Here is a 14336-nt window from a genome sequence, read left to right as displayed (position 1 = left end):
GGCTTTGAGACATTGTCCAAAGGCGACTACAATTGAGTGTTGTTTCACATTCCTGATGATCACTACAGTCATACTTGCAGAAAACTATTTCTAAAATGAATCTACAAAGTAGGCTTAACTAGAAGTAAGTAGGAGTTCCAAGAGAAAATGCCACGGTCACCATCACAGACGTTATATCATAACAATATGATATAATACAATTAAGAAGTTAATATGATTTACTATTGCGACTCATTAATCCTGACATGGTCAACGCCAAGTATCAATGTTACACATTTTAAAACCAGTATCTTAAATTACAGATCAACCTTGTTCTTTTTCAGTGGCCATGCAATCATCAGCAGATGGTTCATGCCATTGATTGATTCTAAGTTGCCAAGTTCGAATGTCTCATTAATACTGATGTTGTGTTGGCATATTATGTTGACTGAAATGAGTAAGAGTTATTCTTATTCACTACTTATTTTTACAAATTCTAAAACTAACAATAGGGTTTATTTGTGGTTCAATCGTCCTGCAGGTTTTGAGGATGTTGAGAAGATTACAGAAGACCTGGATATCGTTGAAAAGGTAACACATTTTACGTTGTTAAATTAAATTCAGTATACAAAACAAAATCTTAAAACATGTTTCTAGACATTTTAGCAGATGAAACACTAAGTGACTATTTTGTACAATGTTTCTATTATTTCTATGATAAACGCATGATACACTTCGGAATAAAAATCGGTTGTCTTTGTTACTGGAAACCATTGAACAGATCTGTACATGTTTAAAACATATATGACCTTAACAACTGCAGTTGCAGGATTACAATAACATTTTTTAACACAATCACTACTAGATACATACTTGACTCAAAAGTATAACCTGGAATACAGACTACCAATAAGGAAACTGTGTGTGCAATTGAGGACGGCTAATATTTTCTGATCGTTTCAGGAGAAGGACAACAAAATTATGCAGCTTAGTCCTCTATATACAGGTATGGAATTTGAATACATTCAATCCTTGATCATTCAGCACCTATTGAAATGTGAAGTTACGAAGGTGATGTACCATATTCCTTTTCATTCTTCAGCTGAGTGGCAAAACACAGTACGTTACTTGAGCCGAAACATTGGCAGCCTGTCAATGTTTAAAGAGCAACGGTCAAGACTTGATACGGTAAGTGTTGTGTTGGTATCAAGAAAAAGGGATGACAGATTTACAACATGTGTCAGTAGAAAGGTATTTGGGTTGCTGGGGATTAACTTAATCATCACAAGGACGGTTATGAGCTCTTACCTCATGACAGTATCTCTGTTAAGATGTTGATTTGTTTCACAGAAACGCGTTGCTTTTACAGACTGATTATGAATGCCATGACCATCCGCTGTTCGGAGGTTCTTCTGAGATACCAACTGACTTCCCAGGTAAATATGACAATAGTTATTTTATGTTGTCTTTTGATGTTCAAATATCACTTTTTCATAATTTTGAAAGAATTCTACTAGGAACTGCGCATTGTGCAAATTCTCCTTCAATAGCTGTACTTGGTAACTATTTGTTCTTAGATAATATATCTATGTACACGCGATAACAATATTGGAAGTTATGTAGGTGAAAGATAGGCCATTGTAATGACTGTATGTAATGCATCAAACTATTGATTCCAATTGTTGAGTCTCCGATAGCAATTAATCGATGCGTCGATAGTATGTGTGACTATTGATAGTTCAGTGATTGACTTCCGTCGATAAACATGCAGCGCAAAATACAGGATGTTTTGGAGCACACTTGCAGCTTCATTGAGTTTATGTTTGAACTGTTTACTTGATCTGGACCTCCTTTCACGAAGCACTAAGGTGATCGTAAGTCACAAAGGTAACCTTAGTGCATTGTTAAAGAATGGGAGTTAAAGTTAACCGTAGGAAAGGTTGCTTCGTGAAAGGAGACCCAGGGCTTCAAGTTTCTTGTCAGTTATTAAAAGCGACTGAAACTACTTCAGCTTGTATATATTTCATATAAACAATACATTCATTTGGGAAATGACTTTAAATGGGAAGATGCAAAGAAAAAAACACAACTATTGCAATAGCTGGTCGCAATAGACTATTGCTATCGCAATAGTTGTTTCCCCCTCAAGAGTGACCCCTAGTATTTAAGCTAGGCTTAAATACCTGCGTGTGATATAGTCGGAAAGGTGAACGTACTCATTGCATACAATTTGCGTGGTTATGGTACGTTTTTTTGTGGCTGGTATTCTCAAGTAGTCCATGCAGTTGGACATATTGAAGGGATGTTATTCCGATATAACTTATCAACCAGATGTTTGTCAGGTGTAGGTTTGATTACATCGCTGATCAGCATGATGTATTTTACTCATAGAGTCAGCTTCATACATTGTACCTAGGTACTGACATTCAAAGGAAACAAAAACAGACAAGTCATGTTCTGCAAATACGGCAGTTTCAACAGGGAAAACTTGGCAGAACACCTCTGTACGCAATCCTTGGAAGAGTAAGTAACTGTTTAACAACTGATTGTGGAATTTGTTGTTCTGCATGGAGAGTAATTTGTATGTTCAAATTTAGCAATAACATTGTTCAATCTTTGGAGTGATGATTACAATTTCCAATTGAATATTTGATATGCTATAATTTAAAAGTTGTAGACTGTATAAGTCATGTCCAGTTGCTAAAAATATTTCTTACGTAGTCCTGGAGTTACATTTCTTTTGTATACTTGTTTTTACAAAAACCGCTAGTTTTCATGCTATGCTACTAATAATGTTACTTTGTGGCGTGCATGTAGATCACACCAGTGTAATGTTTACCATTATCATTTTCATAAGAATTTGATAATTCGCTTGCATGTAGCATCCAAGAGTTTTATAGAATCTTGTTACAATTGTTTGAACGTTTAAATACTGTTTTAATTTATCGTCCTATCTGATTTTCATGTGCACGCTCCCGGTAGTTAACATGTAACTTTTGCCATACAGATGATTGCAGAGGATAAGGTAGCCATAGCTTCCATGGAAGGAAGTCTTCTGTCTATGGAGCAAGGTTGGTATAATACTGAACACAGAACATTTTGAAAAATGTTAAAAGTCAGGGTAAAGAATTTGAATTGATAAATAACAGTTCGTAGGTAGTGTCTTCGTGTAAGGAAGTATTAAATCGCAAATGCGTTGAAAGCACATTTCTGTCTGCTCCATTTACTATTTCGGAACATTACAAAATAATGTTCGTCTTTACAATGTTTTGTTCAGATTTTGCGAATAAAAGTTTCTGACATCTTTTGTTTATGAGAGAGATGCTACATCTATAGCATACTTAAATGTCTGCATGGTTTTGCTATGACTCTTAGGTCACTTTATGCCTGAATTGTTATTTTAGGTGGTCGACTTGTCTACGTTATTGGAACTCCTGTTTTGTGTAAGTTCACTTTTTTCTAATGTGATACAAAATATACTCGACCAACATTATATAAAAAGATTTTTATATTTTCTAAAAAATAGAATACATTTATTAGGAACTTCACCTTCAAAATTCATTCATGTCACCATTAGTTATGTTGTTGATCACGAGAGGGAAGATCAAAACCTATCTCTCTTAGGACTTAATCATCTGGATTTTTTTACACACACAGCAAAAATTTCTTAAAAACCTCTTTTCTTACGTCTAATTTTTATTTTCCGTATTTATCAACAAGGAGAAAGGGGGTTTACGATAACAGTAGATTGATAGACACACTTTACCATGATTTGGGGTATTTTCATACAGTCGCCCGTTTTTGTGATGTATCCACTTGGGTTCACTTCATACAGTCGCCGGTGTTTGTGATGTATCCACTTGGGTTCACTTCATACAGTCACCGGTGTTTGTGACGCATCCACTTGGGTTGAGTTCAGACAGTCGCCCGTGTTTGTGATGCATCCACTTGGGTTCACTTCATACAGTCGCCGGTGTTTGTGATGCATCCACTTGGGTTCACTTTATATAGTCGCCGGTGTTTGTGATTCATCCACTTGGGTTCAGTTCATACAGTCGCCGGTGTTTGTGATGCATCCACTTGGGTTCAGTTCATACAGTCGCCGGTGTTTGTGATGCATCCACTTGGGTTGAGTTCATACAGTCGCCCGTGTTTGTGATGCATCCACTTTGGTTCACTTCATACAGTCGCCCGTGTTTGTGATGCATCCACTTTGGTTCACTTCATACAGTCGCCCGTGTTTGTGATTCATCCACTTGGGTTCACTTTATACAGTCGCCGCTGTTTGTGATGCATCCACTTGGGTTCAGTTAAAACAGTCGCCGGTGTTTGTGATACATCCACTTGGGTTCAGTTCATACAGTCAGCGTTGTTTGTGATGCATCCACTTGGGTTCAGTTCATACAGTCACCGGTGTTTGTGATGCATCCACTTGAGTTCTGTTCATACAGTCGCCCGTGTTTGTGATGCATCCACTAGGGTTTAGTTCAGACAGTCGCCCGTGTTTGTGATGCATCCGCTTGGGTTCAGTTCATACAGTCGCCCGTGTTTGTGATGCATCCACTTGGGTTGAGTTCATACAGTCAGCGTTGTTTGTGATGCATCCACTTGGGTTCAGTTCATACAGTCGCCGGTGTTTGTGATGCATCCACTTGAGTTCTGTTCATACAGTCGCCCGTGTTTGTGATGCATCCACTAGGGTTTAGTTCAGACAGTCGCCCGTGTTTGTGATGCATCCGCTTGGGTTCAGTTCATACAGTCGCCCGTGTTTGTGATGCACCCACTAGGGTTCAGTTCATGCAGTCAGCGTTGTTTGTGATGCATCGACTTGGGTTCTGTTCATACAGTGGCCGGTGTTTGTGATGCACCCACTTGGGTTCACTTCATGCAGTCAGCGTTGTCTGTGATGCATCCACTTGGGTTGAGTTCATACAGTCGCCGGTGTTTGTGATGCATCCGCTTGGGTTCAGTCCATGCAGTCAGCGTTATTTCTAATGAACCCGCATAGGTTCTGTTATTTGATGTATCCACTTAAGATAGGTTCAGACGGTTGGTGTTGTTTCTGATGCATCCATGTCATACACATAACATTGTTTCTTATACATCCACATGGGTTCTGTTCCGGCAGCAAGCGTAGTAACTGATGCATCCCCTTGGGTTCTGTTCATAAAACTAGTGTTGTTTCTAATGATTCAACTTGAGTTCAGTTCATACAGTTGGCATAGTTTCTGATGTATTCATGGGATCTGTTCAGACTGTCAGAGTTCTTTCTGATGTATGCACAGGGATTCAGTTCATACAGTTGGCGTTGTTTCTAATGAGCTCACTTGAGCTGAGTTCATACAGTTGGCGTTGTTTCTAATGAGCTCACTTGAGCTGAGTTCAGACAGTTGGCGCTGTTTCTAATGAGCTCACTTGAGCTGAGTTCAGACAGTTGGCGCTGTTTCTAATGAGCTCACTTGAGCTGAGTTCAGACAGTTGGCGCTGTTTCTAATGAGCTCACTTGAGCTGAGTTCATACAGTTGGCGCTGTTTCTAATGAGCTCACTTGAGCTCAGTTCAGACAGTTGGCATTGTTTCTAATGAGCTCACTTGAGCTGAGTTCAGACAGTTGGCATTGTTTCTAATGAGCTCACTTGAGCTGAGTTCAGACAGTTGGCATTGTTTCTAATGAGCTCACTTGAGCTGAGTTCAGACAGTTGGCATTGTTTTTAATGAGCTCACTTGAGCTGAGTTCATGCAGTTGGCGCTGTTTCTAATGAGCTCACTTGAGCTGAGTTCATGCAGTTGGCATTGTTTTTAATGAGCTCACTTGAGCTGAGTTCAGACAGTTGGCGCTGTTTCTGATGTATCCACATAGGTTCAGTTCATAGTGCACGTGAATGCGCACAGGTTCATTGCATTCGCTGGGTAATATGTCAGGTTCCTGCTCATGTACATTATCTTCAGATAAGAACTCTCGACCCATATACATAAGCTTCGGGTGACACAAGGTTCCTGCTTGTGTACATAATCTTCATGTGAGAGAATGTGTCTCCTCGTTTACATAATCTTTAGGTAAGAGGAGGTGCTTGTGTACACAATCTTACACATAGTCATAATCATACATAATCTTTAGGTGAGAGAAGGTGCCTCCTGGTATAAATAATCTTCAGGTGAGAGAAGGTACCTCCTCGTATACATAATCTCAATGTGAGAAGGTTCCTCATCGTATACATAGTCTTCAGGTATGGGAAGGTCCGTCCTCGTATACATAGTCTTCAGGTAAGAGAAGGTGCCTCCTCGTATTCATGATCTTTCGGTGAGAGAAGGTGCCTCCTCGTATTCATGATCTTTAGGTAAGAGAAGGTCCGTCCTCGTATGCATAATCTTCAGGTAAGAGAAGGTCCGTCCTCGTATACATAATCACCAGGTCAGAAGGTTCCTCCTCGTATACATAGTCTTCAGGTAAGAGAAGGTCCGTCCTCGTATGCATAATCACCAGGTGAGAAGGTTCCTCCTCGTATACATAGTCTTCAGGTAAACGAAGGTGCCTCCTCGTATACATATTCTTCAGGTGAGAGAAGGTTCCTCCTCGTATACATCATCACCAGGTGAGAAGGTTCCTCCTCGTATACATAGTCTTCAGGTAAGAGAAGGTCAGTCCTCGTGTACATCATCACCAGGTGAGAAGGTTCCTCCTCGTATACATACTCTTCAGGTGAGAGAAGGTCCGTCCTCGTATACATAATCACCAGGTGAGAAGGTTCCTCCTGTATACATAGTCTTCAGGTAAGAGAAGATCCGTCCTCGTATACATCATCACCAGGTGAGAAGGTTCCTCCTCGTATACATAGTCTTCAGGTAAAAGAAGGTGCCTCCTCGTATACATCATCACCAGGTGAGAAGGTGCCTCCTCGTATACATCATCACCAGGTGAGAAGGTGCCTCCTCGTATACATCATCACCAGGTGAGAAGGTGCCTCCTCGTATACATCATCGTCAGGTGAGAAGGTGCCTCCTCGTATACATAGTCTCTGCAGGTCAGAGAAGGTCCGTCCTCGTATACATAATCTACAGATGAGAAGGTTCCTCCTCGTATACATATTCTTCAGGTGAGAGAAGGTTCCTCCTCGTATACATCATCACCAGGTGAGAAGGTGCCTCCTCGTATACATAGTCTTCAGGTAAGAGAAGGTTCCTCCTCGTATACATCATCGTCAGGTGAGAAGGTTCCTCCTCGTATACATAGTCTCTGCAGGTCAGAGAAGGTCCGTCCTCGTATACATAATCTACAGATGAGAAGGTTCCTCCTCGTATACATATTCTTCAGGTGAGAGAAGGTTCCTCCTCGTATACATCATCACCAGGTGAGAAGGTGCCTCCTCGTATACATAGTCTTCAGGTAAGAGAAGGTTCCTCCTCGTATACATCATCGTCAGGTGAGAAGGTTCCTCCTCGTATACATAGTCTCTGCAGGTCAGAGAAGGTCCGTCCTCGTATACATAATCTACAGATGAGAAGGTTCCTCCTCGTATACATATTCTTCAGGTGAGAGAAGATTCCTCCTCATATACATCATCACCAGGTGAGAAGGTGCCTCCTCGTATACATCATCGTCAGGTGAGAAGGTTCCTCCTCGTATACATAGTCTCTGCAGGTCAGAGAAGGTCCGTCCTCGTTTACATAATCTACAGATGAGAAGGTCCGTCCTCGTATACATAATCACCAGGTGAAGAAGTTCCTCCTTGAATACATAATCTTCAGGTGAGAGAAGGTGCTTTCTAGTATACATTATCTTCAGGTGAGAGAAGGTACCTCCTCCTATACATAATCTTCATGTCTAGTTCCTACTCGTATACATAATCACCAGGTGAGAGAAGGTACCTCCTCGTATACATAATCTTCATGACTAGTTCCTCGTCGAATACATAATTTTCAAGTAAGAGAAAGTACCACCTAGTATACATAATCTTGAGATGCGGAGGTTTCAGGATCACACAGGAAACATTCTTAATTACAACGAAGTTGTAGGTTTTTTACACCGTTATCAAGCAAGCGATGAACAGAAGAAGAAGATGCTGCTGTTGATGATGATTGGAAGATTTATCGTGCGCTTTGTGACATAATGCAAATTTTGCAAGGCTAATGGGTGAATTGACCGATATGGCATGCTGAATGGGGGGTGTTAGGGTTGTATAATTATATATGTATGAATTTTGAAATTTTGCTTGAAGTGATAGAGGGGATGAACAACGGGATGGTTTGATTGGTATTTGTATTGTTGTTGTTTTTCTTTAATTGATGTCGAGCCAATTTTTCTTTAGTTGTTGTTGTTGTAGTTGGGTTGTTGTTGTTTTTTGGGTGTTAGCACTAGTTGGTTATGTGAGATTATATGCGACCTAGAAGGTCTGTTTTGATAAAGAAATCTTCCTAAGATAAAAAAATCTCAGCGCCTTAAGCATTTACTAGATACATGGGTATGTGCACTATATAAATATCCTATAATATAAATAAGATTTGTAAAGTTTTGGGTGTTAATATGTGGGCTTAGGGGTGTTTGTAGTGTTAGGTGCGTCTTTGTGTCCAGTGAGAAAGAACAGAGAGTTAACAGAATAGAGATTGAGAGGCACATAGACAAGTGTGGGTTAGTGTTTCTACAGTACAATGGGAATTAGTACTGCAATAGCATGGGGAAGCCAGTTAACTACACATTGATTAAGATAGGCAAACACATGAAGTATAAACAAAGGAATTAAGATAGATGGGAATCATTGTGGGTTTCGCAGCAAGAACTCTCATAGATATATGCACGGGGGAGATGTTACCTTAAATCAGGATGCAAAGGGCATTGCCATTTGGGTACTTACAAATCTTACAAATCTACTTTGAATGGAATTTTAGAAGTGTGGAAGTATAATATACAAGTAGAAACAATGATGGATACAACTTCTTTATTTCCTGACTGCGACGTTTCTATACAGATTATTGTATCGTTGTCAAATAGGATGACAACGATTCAAGAATTTGTATCGAAACGTCGCACTCACGAAATAAAGAAATAAAGAAATATCTGTATTGTAAACATGCACGGGAATAAACACTGAGAAGCTTGGACTGCCACGCCAACGCTGCCCCGTCGTTCAGAATAAACGCTCTCAGCCATAGCCCGCAGGGTTTTAGAGGCCGTTACAAGGTTTTTCACTTGGCTACAGATCCCAAACTACCCCCTCGAGCCGATTCATCCTTGGTTTAGGCGACAACCAGTTCAACCCTTTCCTTGGAAATGGTCCGCCTAATCAGCAAATTCAATTTGGTAACCATAGAAAAGGGTAGAGTTTCACTAATTGTTTACAAATTTCTGGTAATTCTAACTGTAATAATCTAGAAGCTTTAGTCTCCTTTGACGACAGATTTTTATCATAAACATATATTCTTTACCAACGTCAACATTTGTTCTCGTCACGATATGACTGAAATATTGCCGGTGTGACGTTAAATATTAACTCACTAACTACAAACGTCTGAAGAACAACACACAAAACATCAGTAAATTTATTAACAGACTTTCTGGTCCTTCCACTTCCCAATCGTTGCCTTTTGTTACACTTGTTGGCCGTCTGTGCTTTATCCAAACATTTCTATATCTTCTGGTAGAACCAACAAATCTGTGGTAAGTATTCATTTTCTCAATCAGAGCAGTGACAGTCAACATACATGTGTGCCTAGTAACAGTAAACGTGAAATGAATCGTGGAAATCTCTCTACCTGCAGTCACGTGACTGTGACCCTGTCAACGATCGATTATATTTGTTTTATATTTGTGAAATCGACAAACCACAGGTCGTTGTTAGCCTCTCTCACTGTCACTGCACTGAGTGTTCGTACCTCGTGTACGTATAAATGGGCCGAGTGTCCACTAAATATGATTACGCACCAAAAATCTCAGATCAATTAGTCAGTCAGCCGAATAGCGATTAAATCACATAAATATGACCTTGTACAGTTGTTACTTTACTTCTTTTTTTAAAAAACAAACAAAACAAAACAAAACATTTTTTCAATCAAAACATCATCTCAGACATCGGTTAAATGAAGGGAATTGATAGTCATTTGGTATTGTACAATCAAACTGTCGGTGTGTTTTCTAACATGCCAGCGGCGATATATAGACAAACAAGTCTGATAACGAATGTAGAAATATGTTAGTTCAAAGGCTTTTCATGCGTTAGTGAACGTATTTATGTGTAATCATCATTAAAAATTCACCTACATATTGTTAGAACGGTATATCGGTGTATACAGACTCCTATTCATTGTTTAGGATTGTAGAAACTATCATTTGACAGCAGAAATCAACAGTACGTTTTAGCGAAGTGCTATTTCTTCGAAACTGACATTTTACATTCAGAGTCGAGCCAGAAATTTCTTGAATCCTTCATAACATATATCTTAATAAAATATGTCTTATTTAAAAGATACTTTTAAAAATAGAAGTCCATGAGTGAGTGAGTTTAGTTTTACGCCGCTTTTAGCACTATTCCACCAATATCTCGGCGGGGGACACCAGAAATGGGCGTCACACATTGTACCCATGTGTGCATTCGAACTTGGGTCTTCAGCATGACGAGAGAATGCTTTAACCACTAGGCCACCCCACCGCCCCTCAAAAGGTCCATGAAGAGGACAAACTTGGGGCACATCAGCAAAGAGAAACAAAACGAAATAACTTGATGTTTGCAATAGTTAAGATAAATAACCTTTCACAGACATTAACATATATTAAATGGGGCAATATGTATATGACGTATTATTTTATAATCAGATTCTGTCAGTGTCTGCTTTCTAACATCAGCGGCGACAGACAAAACACTCCCTGTTGGAAGTACATGTTGAAATATATTAGTTACATGTTTATTTACGTATTAATGGATGTATCTATGTGTAACCACCATTTAGACTTCCTATACGTATAGTTACAACCGTACATCCCGCCATTTCCCCCAGTACACAGTCCAGCCTCTCCGCCCAGCGTGACGCTGTATCTGTGAAAGTGACTGAAGCGGACATAGAAGTTGCCCGTTCATATGTTGTCTGTTGTCTGTTAGAGATGTCAAAATGTCTTCACTTGACTTTGTTTTCTGTTTTATTATATTCCATATTGCACTAGAGAAGTTCAGAATTCCCACACTATTACTTTAATCGTGATTTATGTAAATATTTCTGTATATTTTGACGAAGCGCCTCGACGTCTGTCTTCAACATCACATCGCAGGGCGGAACAAAAATTTGTCAAAATAGTTGTATTCAGTATTTATTTGTTTATTAAATCACGTAACTTTGTTTGAAATACATGTAGAATTCACATACAAATAGTTTTACAGTACATTTATTCTGTTATGTGTTACAGCAAAGACGTATATACGTCCTTGGTGGCAGTAACCACCAAGTTGGCAACTGGAGAAACTCACAGTCGCACATTCAGCGCGCTGTTCAGAGATACTCACATTGGAACATTCAGCTGTTCACAGATACTCACATTGGAACATTCAGCTGTTTACAGATACTCACATTGGAACATTCAGCTGTTTACAGATAATCACATTGGAACATTCAGCTGTTTTCAGATAATCACATAGGAAAATTCAGCTGTTTACAGATAATCACATTGGAACATTCAGCTGTTTTCAGATAATCACATAGGAAGATTCAGCTGTTTACAGATAATCACATTGGAACATTCAGCTTTTTACAGATAATCACATTGGAACATTCAGCTGTTTAAAGATAATCACATGCATAAACTCGTCTCACAACAAACTCAATCTGTATTTTCAGGTCCTAAACTACATCTGGACGCCGCACGAGCAAACACAATGTGGTGCCACGTAACTTCAGACGGTGATTTGATCAACTCACAGTCCCACACACCGTCAGATCAGGAGAGGCACAGGTTACAGGTGTATCGTGGGACCTGTACTTCCACCCCCATCCCCCTTTATCCACCCCATCCACTCTCACCCCAGGATACAGCACATCTAGATACTGGGAGACACTCACCAGGGAGGGTGCGGTGAGGGGAGGTGTGTGGTGGTGGCCTTTTCTGGAGATGGGGGTGAGTGAGGCAGGACAGGTGGACAGGGAGCGGTGGGTTTCTGATCAGCGTCGCTCCTGGTGTGTCAGTGTAGGGGACTGTTACAGACACGAGGGAAGAGTCTGTACCACGGTGTACAGGGAGGGTGAGCAGGGCGAGTGTCAGCAGAACACCATGTCCTACACTCCCGGCACACAGCCCACCCTCCGCTATGGCGTTGTGCTGGATGTGGCGAGGGGAAGACTCGCATTTATCGACTTGAACAGAGAGATTGTTTTAGCCAAGTTTGACGAGATGTTCACGGAAGACCTGTACCCCATGTTTGCTGTTTGGCCGCTGCCAAATCCCACCACTGTCAACATGAAGCTGGTCAGCGGTGAGGACATCGACATCACTGACACAAAGAAGTCTCTGATTCACGATGCGCTGACATAGAAAACACGCCAGACATGAGACTGTGTGACGTTACAGTGTAACAGAGAGATTTAAACCAGTCGTTTCAATCACTTCTTCGTTACTCAGCGAAGCGGACGTAGAAGGGTCCGGTTTGATTCCTGTTTCATGTTTACAAAAAGTAGCGAAGTTTGCTAAATGTGATGTTTGGCTACACGAGGGGATTGTAAAATGTCTACAAAGTAGTTAGAATTACCACATTAGTGTCTTCATGTTGAAATAACTGATATAACTACCACCATTAGGAGACATTGTGTGATGTTTGGCTACACGGGGGGATTGTACAATGTCTCCAAAGTAGTTAGAAATACCACATTAGTATCTTCATGTTGAAATAACTGATATAACTACCACCATTAGGAGACATTGTGTGATGTTTGGCTACACGGGGGGATTGTACAATGTCTCCAAAGTAGTTAGAAATACCACATTAGTATCTTCATGTTGAAATAACTGATATAACTACCACCATTAGGAGACATTGTGTGATGTTTGGCTACACGGGGTGATTGTACACTGTCTCCAAAGTAGTTAGAAATACCACATTAGTATCTCCATGTTGAAATAACTGATATAACTACCACCATTAGGAGACATTGTGTGATGTTTGGCTACACGGGGGGATTGTACAATGTCTACAAAGTAGTTAGAAATACCACATTAGTATCTCCATGTTGAAATAACTGATATAACTACCACCATTAGGAGACATTGTGTGATGTTTGGCTACACGGGGGGATTGTACAATGTCTACAAAGTAGTTAGAAATACCACATTAGTATCTTCATGTTGAAATAACTGATATAACTACCACCATTAGGCGACACTGTGTGCTGTTTGGCTACACGGGGATTGTACAATGTCTCCAAAGTAGTTAGAAATACCACATTAGTATCTTCATGTTGAAATAACTGATATAACTACCACCATTAGGCGACACTGTGTGCTGTTTGGCTACACGGGGGATTGTACAATGTCTCCAAAGTAGTTAGAAATACCACATTAGTATCTTCATGTTGAAATAACTGATATAACTACCACCATTAGGAGACATTGTGTGATGTTTTGAAATCTGATGTGATGAATATAAGTGAAGTCAGGTTTTACACAAAATGTTTCAAATAGCAATGTTTTCTATTTCACTTCACTGTTCTGTGTATTATAAATGTTTTGAATCCTCAAGTTAATTGTTTTATGATCATATTTTTGTTTTTGCCATCGGGTAAGCCACATTATTGTGTTTTCTGATGAATGACGGGCTTTGTAGTGAGAGCACTAGACTAAATACAGTTTTCTTTATTTCACTTCCTTCTTTTGTATGTTACAGATGTTTTGCATCCACGCATTAATAGCTTTATGATCATATTTTTGTTGTTGCAGCTTAAAATATGACACTGCATGCATGTTGTTTTTGGAAGGATAAACTTTGTACTAATGAGAGTTCAATCCTGACAAATGTTTGTTTAAATAACAGGGTTTTTTCCCACTTCACTTGTCTTTACGTTAGAAATGTTATGAATCCACACGTTAAATGTTTCATGGTCAAATTTATTTGGTTACAGGGTATAATATGACACCCTTTGCTGTTTTATGAAGGGAAAGCTCTGTAGTGTTGCGAGCACAAGACTGACAAAATTGTTTGAAATTACAGTTTTCATTATTCCATTTCACTTGGTTCATGTTACAAATGTTTTAAACACTCAACCATTATTAGTTTGATGACCATATCCAAGTTGTTGCAGCTTACAATATGTCACATTATGTTGTTTTATAAAGATTTTATTGTGCTGAGATCACAAGGCTGGAAAAAAAATGTTTCAAATTACAGTTTT

At 39.6% G+C, this 14336-nt stretch overlaps 1 protein-coding gene across 2 annotated transcripts in view; it reads left to right on the top strand.

Annotated features, from left to right (window-relative positions):
- Positions 1-12485, top strand: part of LOC124273278 — a 97621-nt gene extending 85136 nt beyond the window's left edge. For both annotated transcript variants that reach the window (XM_046708510.1, XM_046708509.1), the window contains 8 exons: positions 521-570; positions 943-985; positions 1082-1167; positions 1349-1415; positions 2396-2502; positions 2987-3050; positions 3384-3422; positions 11796-12485. In XM_046708510.1, coding sequence (XP_046564466.1) covers positions 521-570; positions 943-985; positions 1082-1167; positions 1349-1415; positions 2396-2502; positions 2987-3050; positions 3384-3422; positions 11796-12034 — 695 coding nt within the window. In that variant the 3' untranslated portion in view covers positions 12035-12485. The remainder of the gene's footprint in view (positions 1-520; positions 571-942; positions 986-1081; positions 1168-1348; positions 1416-2395; positions 2503-2986; positions 3051-3383; positions 3423-11795) is intronic.
- The last annotated feature ends 1851 nt before the right edge of the window (positions 12486-14336 follow it).

This window comes from Haliotis rubra, unplaced genomic scaffold, assembly GCF_003918875.1.
Source record: "Haliotis rubra isolate DU_JTF1 unplaced genomic scaffold, ASM391887v1 Scf179, whole genome shotgun sequence".
Taxonomy (NCBI): domain Eukaryota; kingdom Metazoa; phylum Mollusca; class Gastropoda; order Lepetellida; family Haliotidae; genus Haliotis; species Haliotis rubra.
Note: the sequence above shows the minus strand (reverse complement) of the source record. Positions and strands in the feature narration are given on the sequence as shown.